Source organism: Neoarthrinium moseri (assembly GCF_022829205.1).
Source record: "Neoarthrinium moseri strain CBS 164.80 chromosome Unknown scaffold62_Wmoseri_CBS_16480, whole genome shotgun sequence".
NCBI lineage: Eukaryota > Fungi > Ascomycota > Sordariomycetes > Amphisphaeriales > Apiosporaceae > Neoarthrinium > Neoarthrinium moseri.
This window is the reverse complement of record NW_026055176.1, coordinates 86729-100699: the sequence shown is the minus strand read 5'-3', so window position 1 is coordinate 100699 and position 13971 is coordinate 86729. Positions and strand designations below refer to the sequence as shown.

General features: G+C 54.9%; 4 protein-coding genes across 4 annotated transcripts; 2 read left to right on the top strand and 2 right to left on the bottom strand.

Annotated features, from left to right (window-relative positions):
• Window positions 1-370: 370 nt before the first annotated feature.
• On the top strand, window positions 371-2098 carry JN550_011036 (uncharacterized protein; the record flags this gene model as incomplete). Its single annotated transcript, XM_049309357.1, has 2 exons — window positions 371-520; window positions 587-2098. 2 exons carry the CDS (start codon window positions 371-373, stop codon window positions 2096-2098), a joined length of 1662 nt encoding a protein of 553 aa, XP_049166984.1.
• A 1469-nt stretch (window positions 2099-3567) lies between these two features.
• On the bottom strand, window positions 3568-5723 carry JN550_011035 (uncharacterized protein; the record flags this gene model as incomplete). The annotated part of the gene is made up of 4 exons (XM_049309356.1): window positions 3568-3880; window positions 3937-5192; window positions 5263-5601; window positions 5700-5723. 4 exons carry the CDS (start codon window positions 5721-5723, stop codon window positions 3568-3570), a joined length of 1932 nt encoding a protein of 643 aa, XP_049166983.1.
• A 2473-nt stretch (window positions 5724-8196) lies between these two features.
• JN550_011034 (uncharacterized protein) lies at window positions 8197-10252 on the top strand (the record flags this gene model as incomplete). The annotated part of the gene is made up of 3 exons (XM_049309355.1): window positions 8197-8367; window positions 8461-8869; window positions 8931-10252. The coding sequence occupies 3 exons, from the start codon at window positions 8197-8199 to the stop codon at window positions 10250-10252; spliced, it is 1902 nt and encodes a 633-aa protein (XP_049166982.1).
• Window positions 10253-10836: 584 nt separating this feature from the next.
• Window positions 10837-12694, bottom strand: JN550_011033 (uncharacterized protein; the record flags this gene model as incomplete). Its single annotated transcript, XM_049309354.1, has 3 exons — window positions 10837-11626; window positions 11687-12386; window positions 12487-12694. 3 exons carry the CDS (start codon window positions 12692-12694, stop codon window positions 10837-10839), a joined length of 1698 nt encoding a protein of 565 aa, XP_049166981.1.
• Between the last annotated feature and the right edge of the window lie 1277 nt (window positions 12695-13971).

The window sequence follows — 13971 nt, the reverse complement described above, 5'->3', positions numbered from 1 at the left end:
GCATCGAGTCATTGATTCGCCTGTGAATGCCCATCTCTTCATGCCCTTGGTCCAGGGCCCCCGAATATAAGAAAGCCGAACCTCGTTGCCCTGCATGCTGCAAGGTAAAGTCAGACGTCATGGGCGCTTCACGTCGCCTCAGCTCACAGCTGTCGCGCTGAGCTTCCAAGCTGAAGTGGGTCCGCCGGCAGGCAGTCTCCGGCCACCGCGATTACCTAAGGATGGACCGGACTGGCGACGCCCGCATTCTCGAATGTAATCACCACTACTGAATTACACAACACAACCAGGCTGAATGCTCCCCCGCCGACGTAGAAGCTGAGAGCGCCAGACCGCTGGGGCACCTAGACTTCCTCCTTCTCTATTCACCATGGCGTCGCCACAGCTTGCGATCGCCAAGGTCTCGTTCTCGGCCGTCCTCCTCCGTCCAGACCCAGTCTCCTGCCCGCGCACCGAGATCGATGCGTTCCTCGCCCAGCTCGACGCGACGCTCCTGCGGTGCTCTCCAGCCAATGTCCAGGTTTGAAAAACAATCTTAGCAAATTTTGCTGTCTTGGGCGACAACTAAATGGTCGTCACGATCTAGAAATGCAAGCAGTGGATTTTGAGCCACGTAGTGCAGTCCGCCGCGAGGGTATCGGCCCTGGGCAAATATTTGACGGCCTTGTCCGCGTCCTTCAATGTCGAGGTCGCGGCGAGTAGGCAGGCCCGGGAGCCGTCCTCGAAACGGAAGAGGCTGCATGTACTCTATGTGCTCAACGATGTGCTCTATCATACTTGTGTCCGTCAGCGTACGGACACCCTCTCCTCACAGCTGGAGCCGTCTCTGCCCGCTCTGGTCCGACACGCTGCTGTCTTTGCCAACTGTCCGAAGCATAGCAAGAAAGTGTCTGATCTCGTCCATCTTTGGGGAGAAAAGAACTACTTTTCGACATCGTTTATCTCCAAGCTACAGGACATTGTTCTAGAGGCACCATCTTCAGATCCCACCGGCGCAAACGAGTTGCCAAGCAATGGCGCTTCAGCAGGGCCGAGATCTTCCAGGGATGCGCCCTTTATTATGCCTTCCATGCACGGCGATGCAACTGTACCTTGGTACGACTTGCCCGCTGGCAACTGGCTACCTCTTATCGAGCCCAACTCGACAAGGCCAATGAACCCGTCCATGATCAAGCCTTTGCAATTCATGGCAGGCCCTGCAGAGAAGACCTTGGTCAAAGCAGTCCAGCATTTGCTGGAAGACGTTGACCGAATTTACGCCAAGGACCATGGATTAGGCGATGACCCCACTGAAGATATTGACGAGCTTGGTCAACGGATCATTGTCGATGAAATCGCTGGCGATGTCATGGCTGGCGAGACATACTACGGCTGGTCGCGCAATTTCTGTAAGAAGATGAAGCAGCGGCGCAACAAGGCCAACGGATCTGAAGACGACCGAGGCCGAAGCCTTTCACGGTCGCGATCAAGAAGTCTGAGCCGCAGCTCGTCTCGGCCGGCTTTCAAGCGGCGCCGGATGTCAGGCTCCCAGAGCCCGTATAGCAGAAGCCGAAGTCGAACCCGAAGCCCGCGTCGACGACGCAGCTACAGCGGAGACAGACGGCGTCGGCGCTCTTACAGTAGCTCTCGATCCCCTCCACCTAGAGGGGACAGCAGGTACAACCGCCCACGATCACGATCACAATCACGCTCTCGAGATTATAGCCCTCCTCCAGCCTTGAAGGGGGATCCATTATCAAATGGAAGTGGTCAACAGTTTAACTTGCCTAATCCAAATCTACCATTCCCGCCGCTTCCACAGAACGTCCCGGTTCCTTTCGGCAGTGCACCGCCTCGGCCACCCAACTGGCAAGGTCTCTGGCCTCCGCCACCGCCGCCTCCTCCCCCGATGGCGGGCGGGCCACCAAATTGGTTGCCACCATCACTGCCGGGAGGTTGGGGCGCGTCCCCGCTTCCTCCACCGCCGCCGCCACCGGTAACGCAATTCGAGGACCAGCAGCGCCAGCATCAAGGGGGCCAGTTTCAGCAAGGGCATGGAGGACGAGGTGATTTCAGAGGTGGAAGAGGTGGCTGGAGAGGAAACCGTGGTGGATGGTGATTTTGCCTAGCCGGCCGGTATTATGTAGTAGAATACCCGCAATGAATCGTCAATTTCCCACACGGGAAAACGCGTTCATACGGTACGTGATTGATTCACTTGATTCGAGCTTCGTAGGAAGGAGAATCAATGACTACGAGATCATCAGTAAACTACCAATGAGTGTCCTGAATTAACCTGTCTTCTAGTTGACTTGACGCAGAGCTACTTTTTCTTTTTCCAACCGTCCATCTGAGCAGGGAACACATACCCAGCGCGCATCGAGGTATGCCGGGCAATGCTGTCCGGGTGTGTCCGCTGGCTCTCGGCGTAGGGGTTCTGCAGGCAACGCGAAGTTGAGAGCACTGATCTCCGTGGGGAGGCATAATAAGATATCTGTGCTTGAGCGAGTGATCACTGGCGCAATGATGGATTTGACTTTCACGTGAGCCGGAAGCGCGACGATGTAGTCTACTCCAGCTTCAGTTTGAATGGTAAAGTGATAATTGCTTGCACGGTGGGCTTGCCACCGCGAGAGTATAACGGAAGACATCCAGCTGGATCAAGATCACCATGCATTCTTTTGTGATTCCCCTAGTCGAAAGAACGCCAATGAATATGGGCCGGAGCTCAGAGTCCCAGCTACAGTTACATGACATGCATGGGCTCGAGCGGGTTCAAACAAGCCCACGTGGAAGCAAATACCCTCCACCACCAAAAGCTGTATCCATTTGCCCTGCGATGTGACCTCACACACAAGGCCCATGGTCCCTCGAGCTCCTCTGCAATCCTCCATCTACCAAAAAAAAGAAAGGCCCCCTGAAAGTAAGACGTGTGACCTCCTGAATCGTGTATTCGTCCCCCATCCATGCACCACGCTGGCTTACGAACGCATCGAACACCAGGAGCAGGGCACAGAATAATCCACTGTGATTGCATATCTGTCCAATACTCCCGTCCTCGATCTCGGAAATCGAGATCTCGAGAGGACTGCAGGGCAGGAGCCTGAAAGAACGCCATCGTGAACAAGGATCAAGTATTAATCGTTTCCTGGACCGCAGTAGTCGCACAAGCCCCAATCCCTTCGCTGGTGATTTTCGAGGAAACTGTCTGTAGAGATGAGGAGAACGACGGCCCCAGGCCCTGTCCAACCTCACGTTTCTATTGACCGCCGTTCCGTAGAGGGTTTTGATTCGGTAATACCCGGCTTGTCCTCCATGGCGAGATCGGTTTGTTCATTCAAATCCTATACATAAGACGACTATTGGTTAACTGGAGACCTTCCAAGGCTGGCCAGACTCGGGCTGTTGGATCGCGAAATCGAACGGTGATACATTGCAAAGGGGGTCAGGATCGAATGGACAGTATTTCTTTTCTGGAGATCGTAGACAAGTGTCATAAAGGTGTCATAATCGCTTAACGAGGTCTATCGTGAAGGAGGAAAGCAAGAAAGGTTTTGCAGAAATGACCAGAAAACAGAAAGCACCAAATCATCGGCTTCTGGATGAGCCTACCGAACTTTGTCGTTCATGGGTGGGACGACGCTCTCTCCTGTCGCCGTCCAACTTGAGGGAGTCAAGGCGCTTCTGGTTGTCTTCACTCTGGTCGACCTCAGCAGCGCCGTTGGAGGGTTTCCTCTTCGCAGCTTGGTCCTTGATAGCAGCCCACTTTCTCTCTCGGAGAGCTTCTCGCGCCGGGGCGTTGTTCTGTTGTTCCGTGTACTCATGGGAGCAATCGTCGAAAAGCTGAGGATTGATCTCCATAAAGAGCTTCATGGCGTTATATACCATGCCGTGAATTGTTCTGCAAAAACACATTAGTTTCTCACTGCTTGCATCAAGGAAGTGGATCTACCATACCGGTTCCAATGTCCTTTCGAGTTCTCATACAGGGGAGCAAACATGATGGGAAGTATGATCTCAACGTTGTCGCTGACGAGATTGCAAAAGTACTCATTGTTCCAGAAGTATAGGGCCCGCTCGGCCACCTGGAAATGAGGGCTGGCTACAGACTTGGCCAGCTGGTGGAAGAGAGGCTCTTGGACCTTGGCAAATTCGGCAGGATCCATGACCTCAAAGATATCTTCGACCTCGTTCAAGAACATGACTTCCTTGGTGCTGTTAACCTTGGGCCAGTATCGCAGAAGTCCGAGGACAACCTCCTCGGTAAGGGATGCGTCCTTCTCGAGGAACTGTACAATACAGTATGCCAATTGCGGATGGTACATGCTGAGACTCTTGACCTTGTGCAGCGGCAGGAGGACCCGAGTCAAGAACAGCTTGTGCTCCTCCTTCAGCGGCAGGGCGAAACCATTGATGATGGAGCCGAGAATCTCGAGCAACTCGGCAATACCATTGAAGCGTTCGGTTTCGTAGGTGAACTGGAAGAACACGTTGTTGATGGAACGACGAATAAAAGACCGCAAGTTCAGGAATTTTCCGTAGATCCTGTGCAAGGTGGTCTTGAGGAAATCCCTCTCACGAGGGTCCTCAGAGTCGAAGAGTTCCAGGAGTGAGAGCACAAAGCCGTGATCGATGTAGGCCTTGGCAATGTTGGTGTTGAAATCCTGGCTCTCGATGAAACGCAGGAAGAACTCATAAACGACTTGAATATGCGGCCACGCAACCTCGAGGACAGGCTCGTCCTCCTCCGGGTCAAAAGCCTCTCCCTGGGGGTTCATGGGAGGAGGAATGGGGCGAAACAAATTCTTGGCAAACATATCGACCACACGTGGATACATGGGTTCGGTGATTACCTGGCGGTTGTTCGCCACATAGTCGAGCAGCTCATGCAGCGCCAGACGCTTGATCTCCTTGGATTTCATGTCACCACTAGCGTCATTAAAGTCGAAGATGACATTGCATTGGTCGATCTTCTGCATGAAGAGCTCTTGACGTCGGTTCGGCGGCACCTCGTGGAAGCCAGGGAGCTTCTCCAGTTCGCGATGGGCCGAGATGTCGAATCTCGACGAGTGCTGTCTCTTGGGCGTTCGAAGGCCCTCGGGGACGTCTTTTGGGGTCTGCTGGAGGCGGTCAAACATCAGAGACTTCTGGCCTGCCTTCGGGGGGGCCAGGTCATGAGGCATAGTCTCAGCGGCGCCAGGGGGAGGGACATGCTGGCAAGTCGTATGTTAGATATACAGGTCCGGAATCTCACAGATACAGTGTGCGGAAGGAGGATCTTACCGGTGCACTGGGGCTGATGATGACGGTGGGAGGCAAGGGGCCGCCATGTCTGTTGGGAGTGGCAGCGCCGTTGGGCGACTGCGCTGAGGAGGCTCCGAATCTGTCGGAAGCGTTACCCTGGCCTGCAGCTGAGCCGCCTTGACCCTGATCACCGGCGAGGGCACCGAGGTTGTTCGGCGGGAGGGGCTTGTTGCGGATGTCGTTCAGGGTCGACGTGGACGACGAGGGGGTCAGAACGGGGGATTGCGTCTCCCGCGAGCTGCCGGAGGGGGAAGCAGTGCCATCTTTGGAGTCCTTATTCTTCTTTGACGACTTGCTATCGCCCTTGCCTCGCGAGAGCTAGATAGGATTGGGGCCGTGTCAGCAGGGGCCGGCCAGCCGTCACACAGCGCAGGACCACTATGGAAATGGTGCTCGTGGCAAGCAGGATAACTCACAACTCTCTGGCTGAAACGCTTCATGGTGGTGCTCATATGACCTTGCGCCAAGCTGCCTCCGCGGACGGAACTCGCGTCTCTCGAGGCCCTCCCAGCGTTTGTCTGGGACGGGGGTGGTCGCCGAAAGATGGGGTCGCCGTCGTCTCGGGGGGGCTGAAGTCGGGGGTAGGTCTGTGTATAAGACGGCGCAAACGCTTCGGTCGGCTGAACACGTCGACAAACAGCTCCTGTATCTTGAGGCTGCTAGGAGCGCAGAGACGGCATCCGTAGAATCAGAGAGGCTTGTCTCGGGAGCTGGGGGCGCCAGCCAGGAGGCGGGCACGGCACAGGTACAGACACGGGTACAGGCACAGGCCGGGGTGGGGATTGTCGTCGCGCGGGCAAGTCGCCAGCAGGGGGAGGGGGACGGGGGGGAGGTGAAGTTGTGTGTGTGTGCCCGTGCGTGTACAATGACAAGCGCAGTTGGAGAGATCGAAAAGCAGCCGGCGACGCTCTGCACAGGAAAAACGGATCTGGCAGGGAAGCGGTCGAATTGGGCAATGTTTTCTGGCGTCGTGATGTTATTAGGTAGGGTGGTGCAGTCGAGGGAAGTGGAGAAGTGGGCAAGGTAGCGTCGATACTGTACGGCCCGCAGATCATCCAGGGGAACAGCAGACGGGACGGAGATACGTTCGACGGCCGTCTGGTGGTGGTGTGGTGTGGTGGTCGTGGTTGTGGTGGTTGTGGTGGGCAGTAACTTATTACGGTAGCCGGGTTGCGAGACAGCAACCTAGGAACCTGGAGGTATGGGATGCAGGCCACTCGAACCAGCGCCTTGGGTTCTCTGAACAATCAGACGTTCAGCAAACCAGCGCTTTTTGCAGCGCAGGCGTCAAAACACACAGTTGGCAATGGGTGAGCGGGCGTCGAGTACACGCCCCAAAGTGTATCCTGAGTACCTTACTCAACGTATGGATCTCTCTTGTGGCCGATGGCTGGGAGGGGCGTGGGCGGACCTGCTTAGGCCAAGCCTTAGGTCATAGAGCGACGACGGGCGACCTCGAGGACGCTGGAGCGATGTGCTGCAGCGCCGTGCTGCGGGGCCCTTGGCCCTCGGGCAGGTGAGAAGCGCCCCCCCCCAACAGCCAGACAACCAGAGGGTCGGCGCACTACGGCAGCCCTGTGCGGCGCCCTGGTCCCCTAGCAAGCCTAGCAAGCCTAGCACGCCTAGCACGCCTAGCAGCAGAGGCCAACCTGGTCCGAGCTGAGCTAAACTGCTCATGTGAGCTCTTGGTGAACGTCAATGTCACCTGGTTGCCCCCAGCCAGGCCGGGTTGTCCCCTACCCAGAGCGCTGCTGCAGGCGGTGTCCACGGGTACGACCGCACACAATCGCTTTGTTCCGCCCTCTGCTCGCCTGATTTCGAGGCTGCAACGAGAGAAGACAAGATTACTAGGGTGGCTCGTACAGATTGGCTGAATTGACAATTGGCACCATCTCAGATCCGTCTCGGAGAATAGCAGCAGCAACCGCAAGCACGCAACTAGACCTAACAAGTAAACATCACCAAAGATTGTTTACCGTTTACATCCGTTGACCCATGGAAACCGAAAACTCGAGAGGAGCGGATTTCAGTCAGATTTCCACGGTCCCAACAACCAATACAGGCTGTGATACAGGACCGATAGCCCAGATCCCTTGTCCACATTCTTGCTAGACAGATCCTTGAGTGAATATATAATCAGACTAGTTGGCAATGTACCTGAGATTTTGCGTGTTGGCCTGTGATCCGAAGTCTATTATTGACAGGGGAATGGTCTGCCCACCACCAGCTGGGCGCATCTGGCAGTTGGCTTCCCGGGCAGCCACAATGGCGACCAATCATCAATCGAAAGAACAATCACACTCTCACTTATTCATCTCTCCCCAGACGAACCGCTTCTTGACGACCCATCTCTGAGCTGCTCCAGACTGCTTGATAGACATCGGCTGAGAAAGCAATAGCGTTTGCACCTCTGTGAAAACCACTGCCGTGTGTGTGATCTCGCCATATGGTCGACCTGAAGATAATATTTTCTCACCCCGAACGTTGGTGATGAACGACGAGTTTGATGCCAATAACCAAGCTCAAAGTAACTGGAAGGGACCATCGAGGCGAAGGAGTCCCCTTTGGCAGCAAATCTGGGATATGGACGCATGAGAACCACGACGATGAACGAACTTAGCATTTTAATCCCCAAGACCCCACGACATCATATCGCGACATAAGCACACCATTTTGTCACCGAAACGAGTACACTTACATTACGTTAGGGGGGGCATTTGCAGTTCCCTATCTGTACGTACGCTCTGGTTCCATGTCCACACTTTCCATTCACATGTCTTCCCAAAGCGCACGTTGGCTGATATTGCAGAGAGGCAGCTCATCCAGAGTTGGCACGCCCACGATCCAGAGTTCTCGGCTAGTGAGGGTCCCGGGGACGGCCAGCATAAGTAACAACTCTACACCAAAGTCACTATGCTCGGCTTGAAAGATCTCTTTCCCAGCCAGGGGCCGAAGCAGAACCCGCACGCTGCTCCCTACTTTGAAGCGCCACCACAGAAGATCATCGCTGTCGAGCACCCATACATCATCAAAGATGTAGACAAGGCTGTCAAAACGTTTGGAACGAACCCCAACCTCCAACGAGTATGTCACTAATCTTTCTTTCATTCAATCTTTTGTGCGCTGCAATACGAGCACTGCATGATTGAACTCAGTGTCTAACCTGGGGTGTGGTAGCTTTTCGAGGATGATACCGGTAGGGTATCTCTGCCCCTTTGGCTACGGCCTCAAGTCCCGACTACGAAACCAATCATGTCACACAATGCTGCTTCCAACAATGTGGTGCTGAAGATCACAGTACCCAAGCGCACAGGGCGTAAGCGCAAGCGCGGTAGCGATGAGCCCTTCTCTGGTGATTTCGCGTGGTCCGACGCTGCTTCTTCCGAGCCTGTCTGCTCATTTGCCCGGCTTGATGACCCAACTTCGACATTACGCAAGCTTCAGGATAACATTGGAAAGTACCAAGCTGAAGCAGTGGGATATGTCAAGGATACTCACAGATATCGTGGTTTGGCCGACTTTCAGTTCTCTGGCAAGGATTATCCGTACCTAACAAAGGTGGCGGATCACCTACTTCCAATGAAGGGTATGTCTGAGTCTGGATTGCACGTTCACCCCAAACCTACCATTTCTGACGTGATCGATAGTTTCCAAGTTGAAGGAGCTCCGAATCGACCCATCTCTACATACAGGTAAAGGACAGGAAATCATCCCTCCACCCTACTTCACTGACCGGACCATTCCTTTCAACTACCTGTATGAACAGAATCCTTATGTTCGAGAGCAAGGCAAGGACGAGCATGGGAATCCCATCGTCATCAATGTCCAAAGTCGCCTCGCGCTCACATTTGGTCACTACATCAACCATGACCAATATCCAATTCCAGTGGGCCCTACCAAGAATGTCATGAATTCCCGTCAAGTTCCGCCGGACTTACTAGAGCGTATGCGTGCGGCCATGAACGAGCGGCCGATTTGGACGCGGCGTGCGCTTATCACGCGCGTCGCTCCATATTACAGCGACAATAGCCTGAAGATTGCAGTTCAGCTGGTCGGATACCAATTCAAAGGTGGACCATGGCGTGACGCTGTGATCAAGTATGGCGTTGATCCACGGACGTCGCCCGAGTATCGAATATACCAGACACTTGCGTTCAAGCTTGAGCAGCTACCTATCAACAGCATCGTCAAGAATGGCGTTGTGCGAAGTATGGGCAAGGAGGAGACGCGGCGGAGCTACTTCTGGGACGGTCAAAGCTACTGTACCAACGGCAAGTTTTGGCAGATTTGTGACATCACAGACCCAGAGCTGGTAAAGATGATCGAAGCTGCGCCACTTAGGACGGAATGCGATATCAACTCGGAAGGCTGGTGGTACACAGGCACGTGGTCCAAGGTGAAGGCCTTCATGAAGGCCAAGATGATCGCTATCAAGGCCGGGCGACTTGGATCTGAGGATGACGAACCAAAGAAGAAGGACTGTCTATATGACTCCATCATGCTCGAGAAGCTGAGTCAATACCCGGACATCAACCCGCCCAACAGTCGCACCCCTGTAAACGTTAACGTCTTGGCCCTTCTGTATGGCATGGAAGACGTTGCCGGGCTCGAAGGGATTCGGTATCGATACCGCCGGCGCCAAGACTTTAAGGACCAACTGGCAGCAATGGGCTTCCGTCGACGAAGTCGCAAGAATGCGGTGGGAGAGCAACGTCCCGAGGACCATGGACTGGGCGTAGGTCCAGGCTCGGAATCCGATGATGGAAGTGAAGGGGGCGAAGAGAGAAAGGATAAAACACAATTCCCGGACGATGCGTGGGCACATATCCTTGACAGTGATCTCAGCGGTGGCGAAGGCGGTGATGCCGATGAAAGCATTATGCCGGAGGACGATGAAGGCCAGGAAGATGATGACATGGAAGCCGGTGAGGGCGAGGATGAAGACCCGGAGGCCCGAGCCCGGCAATGAAGATGAGTTTCCAAAACGGAGTTTCGAAAAGGGGGCAAGTAGACCAAGCGTTTACCCACGTGGAAAGTAAGACCTCGGTATTGTGAATACCGAGATCGAACTCCTTCACGGCTCTGTAATATTCGATTCCCACTTGTGGACAAGTTCCCTTGACCCATTGCTCATACCTTGGGCAGAGCGACAACTTGAAAGGCCGTTCAACAGACTCGCTTGATTCAAGTAGAGGCTGGAACAAAGCTCAAAAAGTTATATGCGCACAAGAGAGGTTCTTCGAAATGCATACTCTCCGCAAGTCATTATGCACGGGGATCTAATGGATAGAAGAACAGCGCTTGCGTCGCTATTGGGGATCAAATACAAATGGCCCCGACTGCCTCCTGTGTCCGTGAGTTATGGTTCGTCACATAGCTCCGACTATGTTCCGGCCCATAAGAGGCTATCTATACCTGGAGGCCCCCATCACCTTCCCAATTATCCCTAGATTCGAGACACAGTATGCCATTATACATATGCCCAGAACTTTACCTGGCTTGATGTGCGTAGCCCTGGTCGGGCAGCTCGTACCACATCGGGGCCCCATCCGCCTACACGGGCCGCTGAGTCCCGTCAGCTTCCACGGGCTGTTGGGTCCCGTCCACCTCCACAGGCTGCCGCGGCCAGGCCGGCATCTCAGCAGGCCACGCCGACGACTGCGGGTTCCACACGTGTGTTGTGCCGTCTGCGCTTGTCTTATCCAGGTCTGGCGGTGCGTCGTACTGCTGTTGCTGCGTTGCCTGGAGTCGTTTGCGCTGGCGCCAGAGCAGGAACGATAGAACGCCAATAATGGCGAGACCACACGCGCCGCCGATAGTACCGCCCAGAATGGCGCCGGTGTTGTTGTTGCCCGTCCCTGCGCCGGAGGACCCTATGGGCGTGGAGCTGTCGCCGGAGGAGGTCGAGGTCCCATTGCCGTTGTTTGCCGAGGAGTTGGTGCCGCTCACGAAGAGTGTCTTGACTTCATCGTTGGCCCAGTTGACCGCGTCTAGGCCCCCCTGCGAGTACCAGGTCTTGACAACAGCAGGGCTGTCGTACACCGCGGCCTGTGGATCGTAACTACTCGACCATACCATCTCGGTCATGTCGAAAATGCCCAGCCCTCGTGCCCAAGGGTCCGGGTCCATCGCGGGATTTGCGCGTGCACCATTCAGTCCGCCAACAACGAGCATCTGTCTCTGTGAAGTCGAGCTGCTGTTGCCACCGATTGCCACGCACGCGTGGTCCTGTCGCGGCGTCCCCGAGTTTGGGGATTTGAACATGACAAAGCCTGGGAGGGAGAGCACGAAGACGTCTGAGGCAGTATCCGCGGTCGGGGTTGAGTAACCGGCGTGTATAAAGCTGTAGCGGCACAGTCAGCGCAGCGCTTCAGTAACATTGGCACGCCGAGGAAGACCTTACATCTCATATGTCCCGTTTAGACCCTGGGTTCCGACTGTACAGAACCGCTCTCTGTTGGTAGGTTTCGACCCGGAGACTGCCTGGTGATGCCACTTTTTGGTCCCCAGGTCCATTATCCAGATATTGTTCCAGTCCTGTTGCGCATACTGGCTTAGTACGCCAACAGGTGGCACCGAGCCTCCTAGCACGACGAGAAAACCTTTGGGCCCGAAGGGAACGTACTCGAGCCTCCCGTTCATCGTCGTGCCGTAGGGGCCCATGCCAGCCGAGCTCAAGTTTGCCCAGTCCATGCTGCCCATGTCGAACGTGATGATACCCTGTACCGCAGTCTCATTGCCGTCCGTGATGCTCGAGTCCACAGTACTCTTCATGGTACCGCCGATCGAGTACCCAACCCCGTCGACGCTTGTGAATGCCGAGCTCACGGTGCGGTGCGCGTCATTGAAGGCCACGACGCTATATGGGATGGCTTGGGACCAGTCACCGCTACCAAACCCGTCGGCTGTGAATTTCCATACTTCTTTCTCGGCCGCGGGGCCGCTGTCCGCCGTCATGCCTCCCCAGGCGAAGAAGGACGATGTCGATGGGTTGACCCACACTACTTGCTGGTTCTGCAAGGGCGCCGACTTCTTGATGTACCGCATGGTCACGGTCTCATTCGTCCATGCCGATTTTAGTGAGACGGAGAGTGTTCCGTTGACTGTGGCATGTCAATGCATGCTTTGGCTTGGTCATGTTCATTTTAGACTAAAGCTGCGCGTGCTATGTAACGGCTTGAGATGCGGTGAGCGAGCACATACCGGGATATGTAGGCTGGCTTTGGACGCCATTCACGAGCTGTCCCAGCTCACCGCCGTCGATGTACAAATACTCGCCCAGCACCACCGCTGATGCGTAAAACCGGCGGATGAAATTTTCGGGTGTAGGGTTGTCGACGCCCGCTCGCGCACCCGTGGCTAGCAATGCTAGCAACGCGTATGGCAACGTGCCTAACCGTGTGGACTTCATCACGACGGTACGCACCTGAAGGAGATGGAACAGAACGAAGAGGCACACCCGCTGAAGTGCACGACGGGGAGTCTCACAATTCTCCTACCTAAATGCATGATATGATATGATAAAACGCAGGGGGTGGAAGGAAGCACCCTACTGCGCCGCCAAAGGACCTCTGAGGTACAGATGCGACGAGCCCCTATCCAAACCATTCCGTCAATTTCTGGCGGCTGAAGCAGAAGACCACTGGACAGCCGCTTGAGCGGCAAATCATCACCTTCTTGGTTGCAGACCCAAAGTTGCACGCAGTATAGGTTGCTGCTGCGACTGACAGAGGGCAGTATCATGAACCCGTATCTAGAAGAGTGACATGCCAAAGCACTACAACGACAGTCCGACTGGATATCCAGCCAGTTGATATCTTCACATAGCACAACCGCCAATGAGCGGGTGGGCCACGGCTCTGAAGGAAGCTTGGAAGCCATTTTCAGACAGCAAACGGCGGCTGGCAGATTGGAGTTCGTTGCCACTTCGTAGAGCAACTGGCAGAGGTGTGGGACTTGCAGTATACCACTGGTTGAATGATACGCCAAGCAAGTTTGGTTGGTTACCAACCAGGCCGGGAAAGGAAACTGGCGGCCTCGGAAATCTTGACTCTGCTACTTCTGCCAGCATATGCAGTCAATCTGTAGAATGCGAGCGCTCTATATGTGAAGTGTGTGTGAGGTTCACGCGACTGGGTCGTAAGAAAGCACGGTACTTGGTATAATAAGGCACGCTAGGAAGTCAGACAGCAATCGAACTCCAGAGTAAAACTTGATCCTCATTTGCTGTGCTCCTTTAAAATTCTGTTCCTCGTGGGGTCCAGTTCCGCAGCCGTTTTTATTGGTGATGGTGGTGGTGGTGGAATACGCCGCGCAGGTTTCTATTCTACTATGGACCGTGAGCAACTATGCCGAGCCAATGACCATGCGGTGGTTAAGGGAACGAAGTGGCCACTTGCTCATGGACACCCTGCTTATTCATCGCGGCAATTCGGCCTTACACTCGCGGTCCGAACCAGCCGGGCGGGCTCGGTTTACAAATAGAGTTGTCTTAGTGAAGCAGAATCCGGGGTTTAGCGGCACCCGGGATTTGCGGGGCCTAGGTAGTGACATCAACCCCAGTTGCCTGATCTGCAGCATCTCCGTCGTCCCTATGACATGTGTCTTCTCTCCGCTTACTTTTGGTGCGCGCAGAGCTCGTTTGGACGCGCGCGAATGAGTCATATTTACGGCCACCAGCTCGGATGC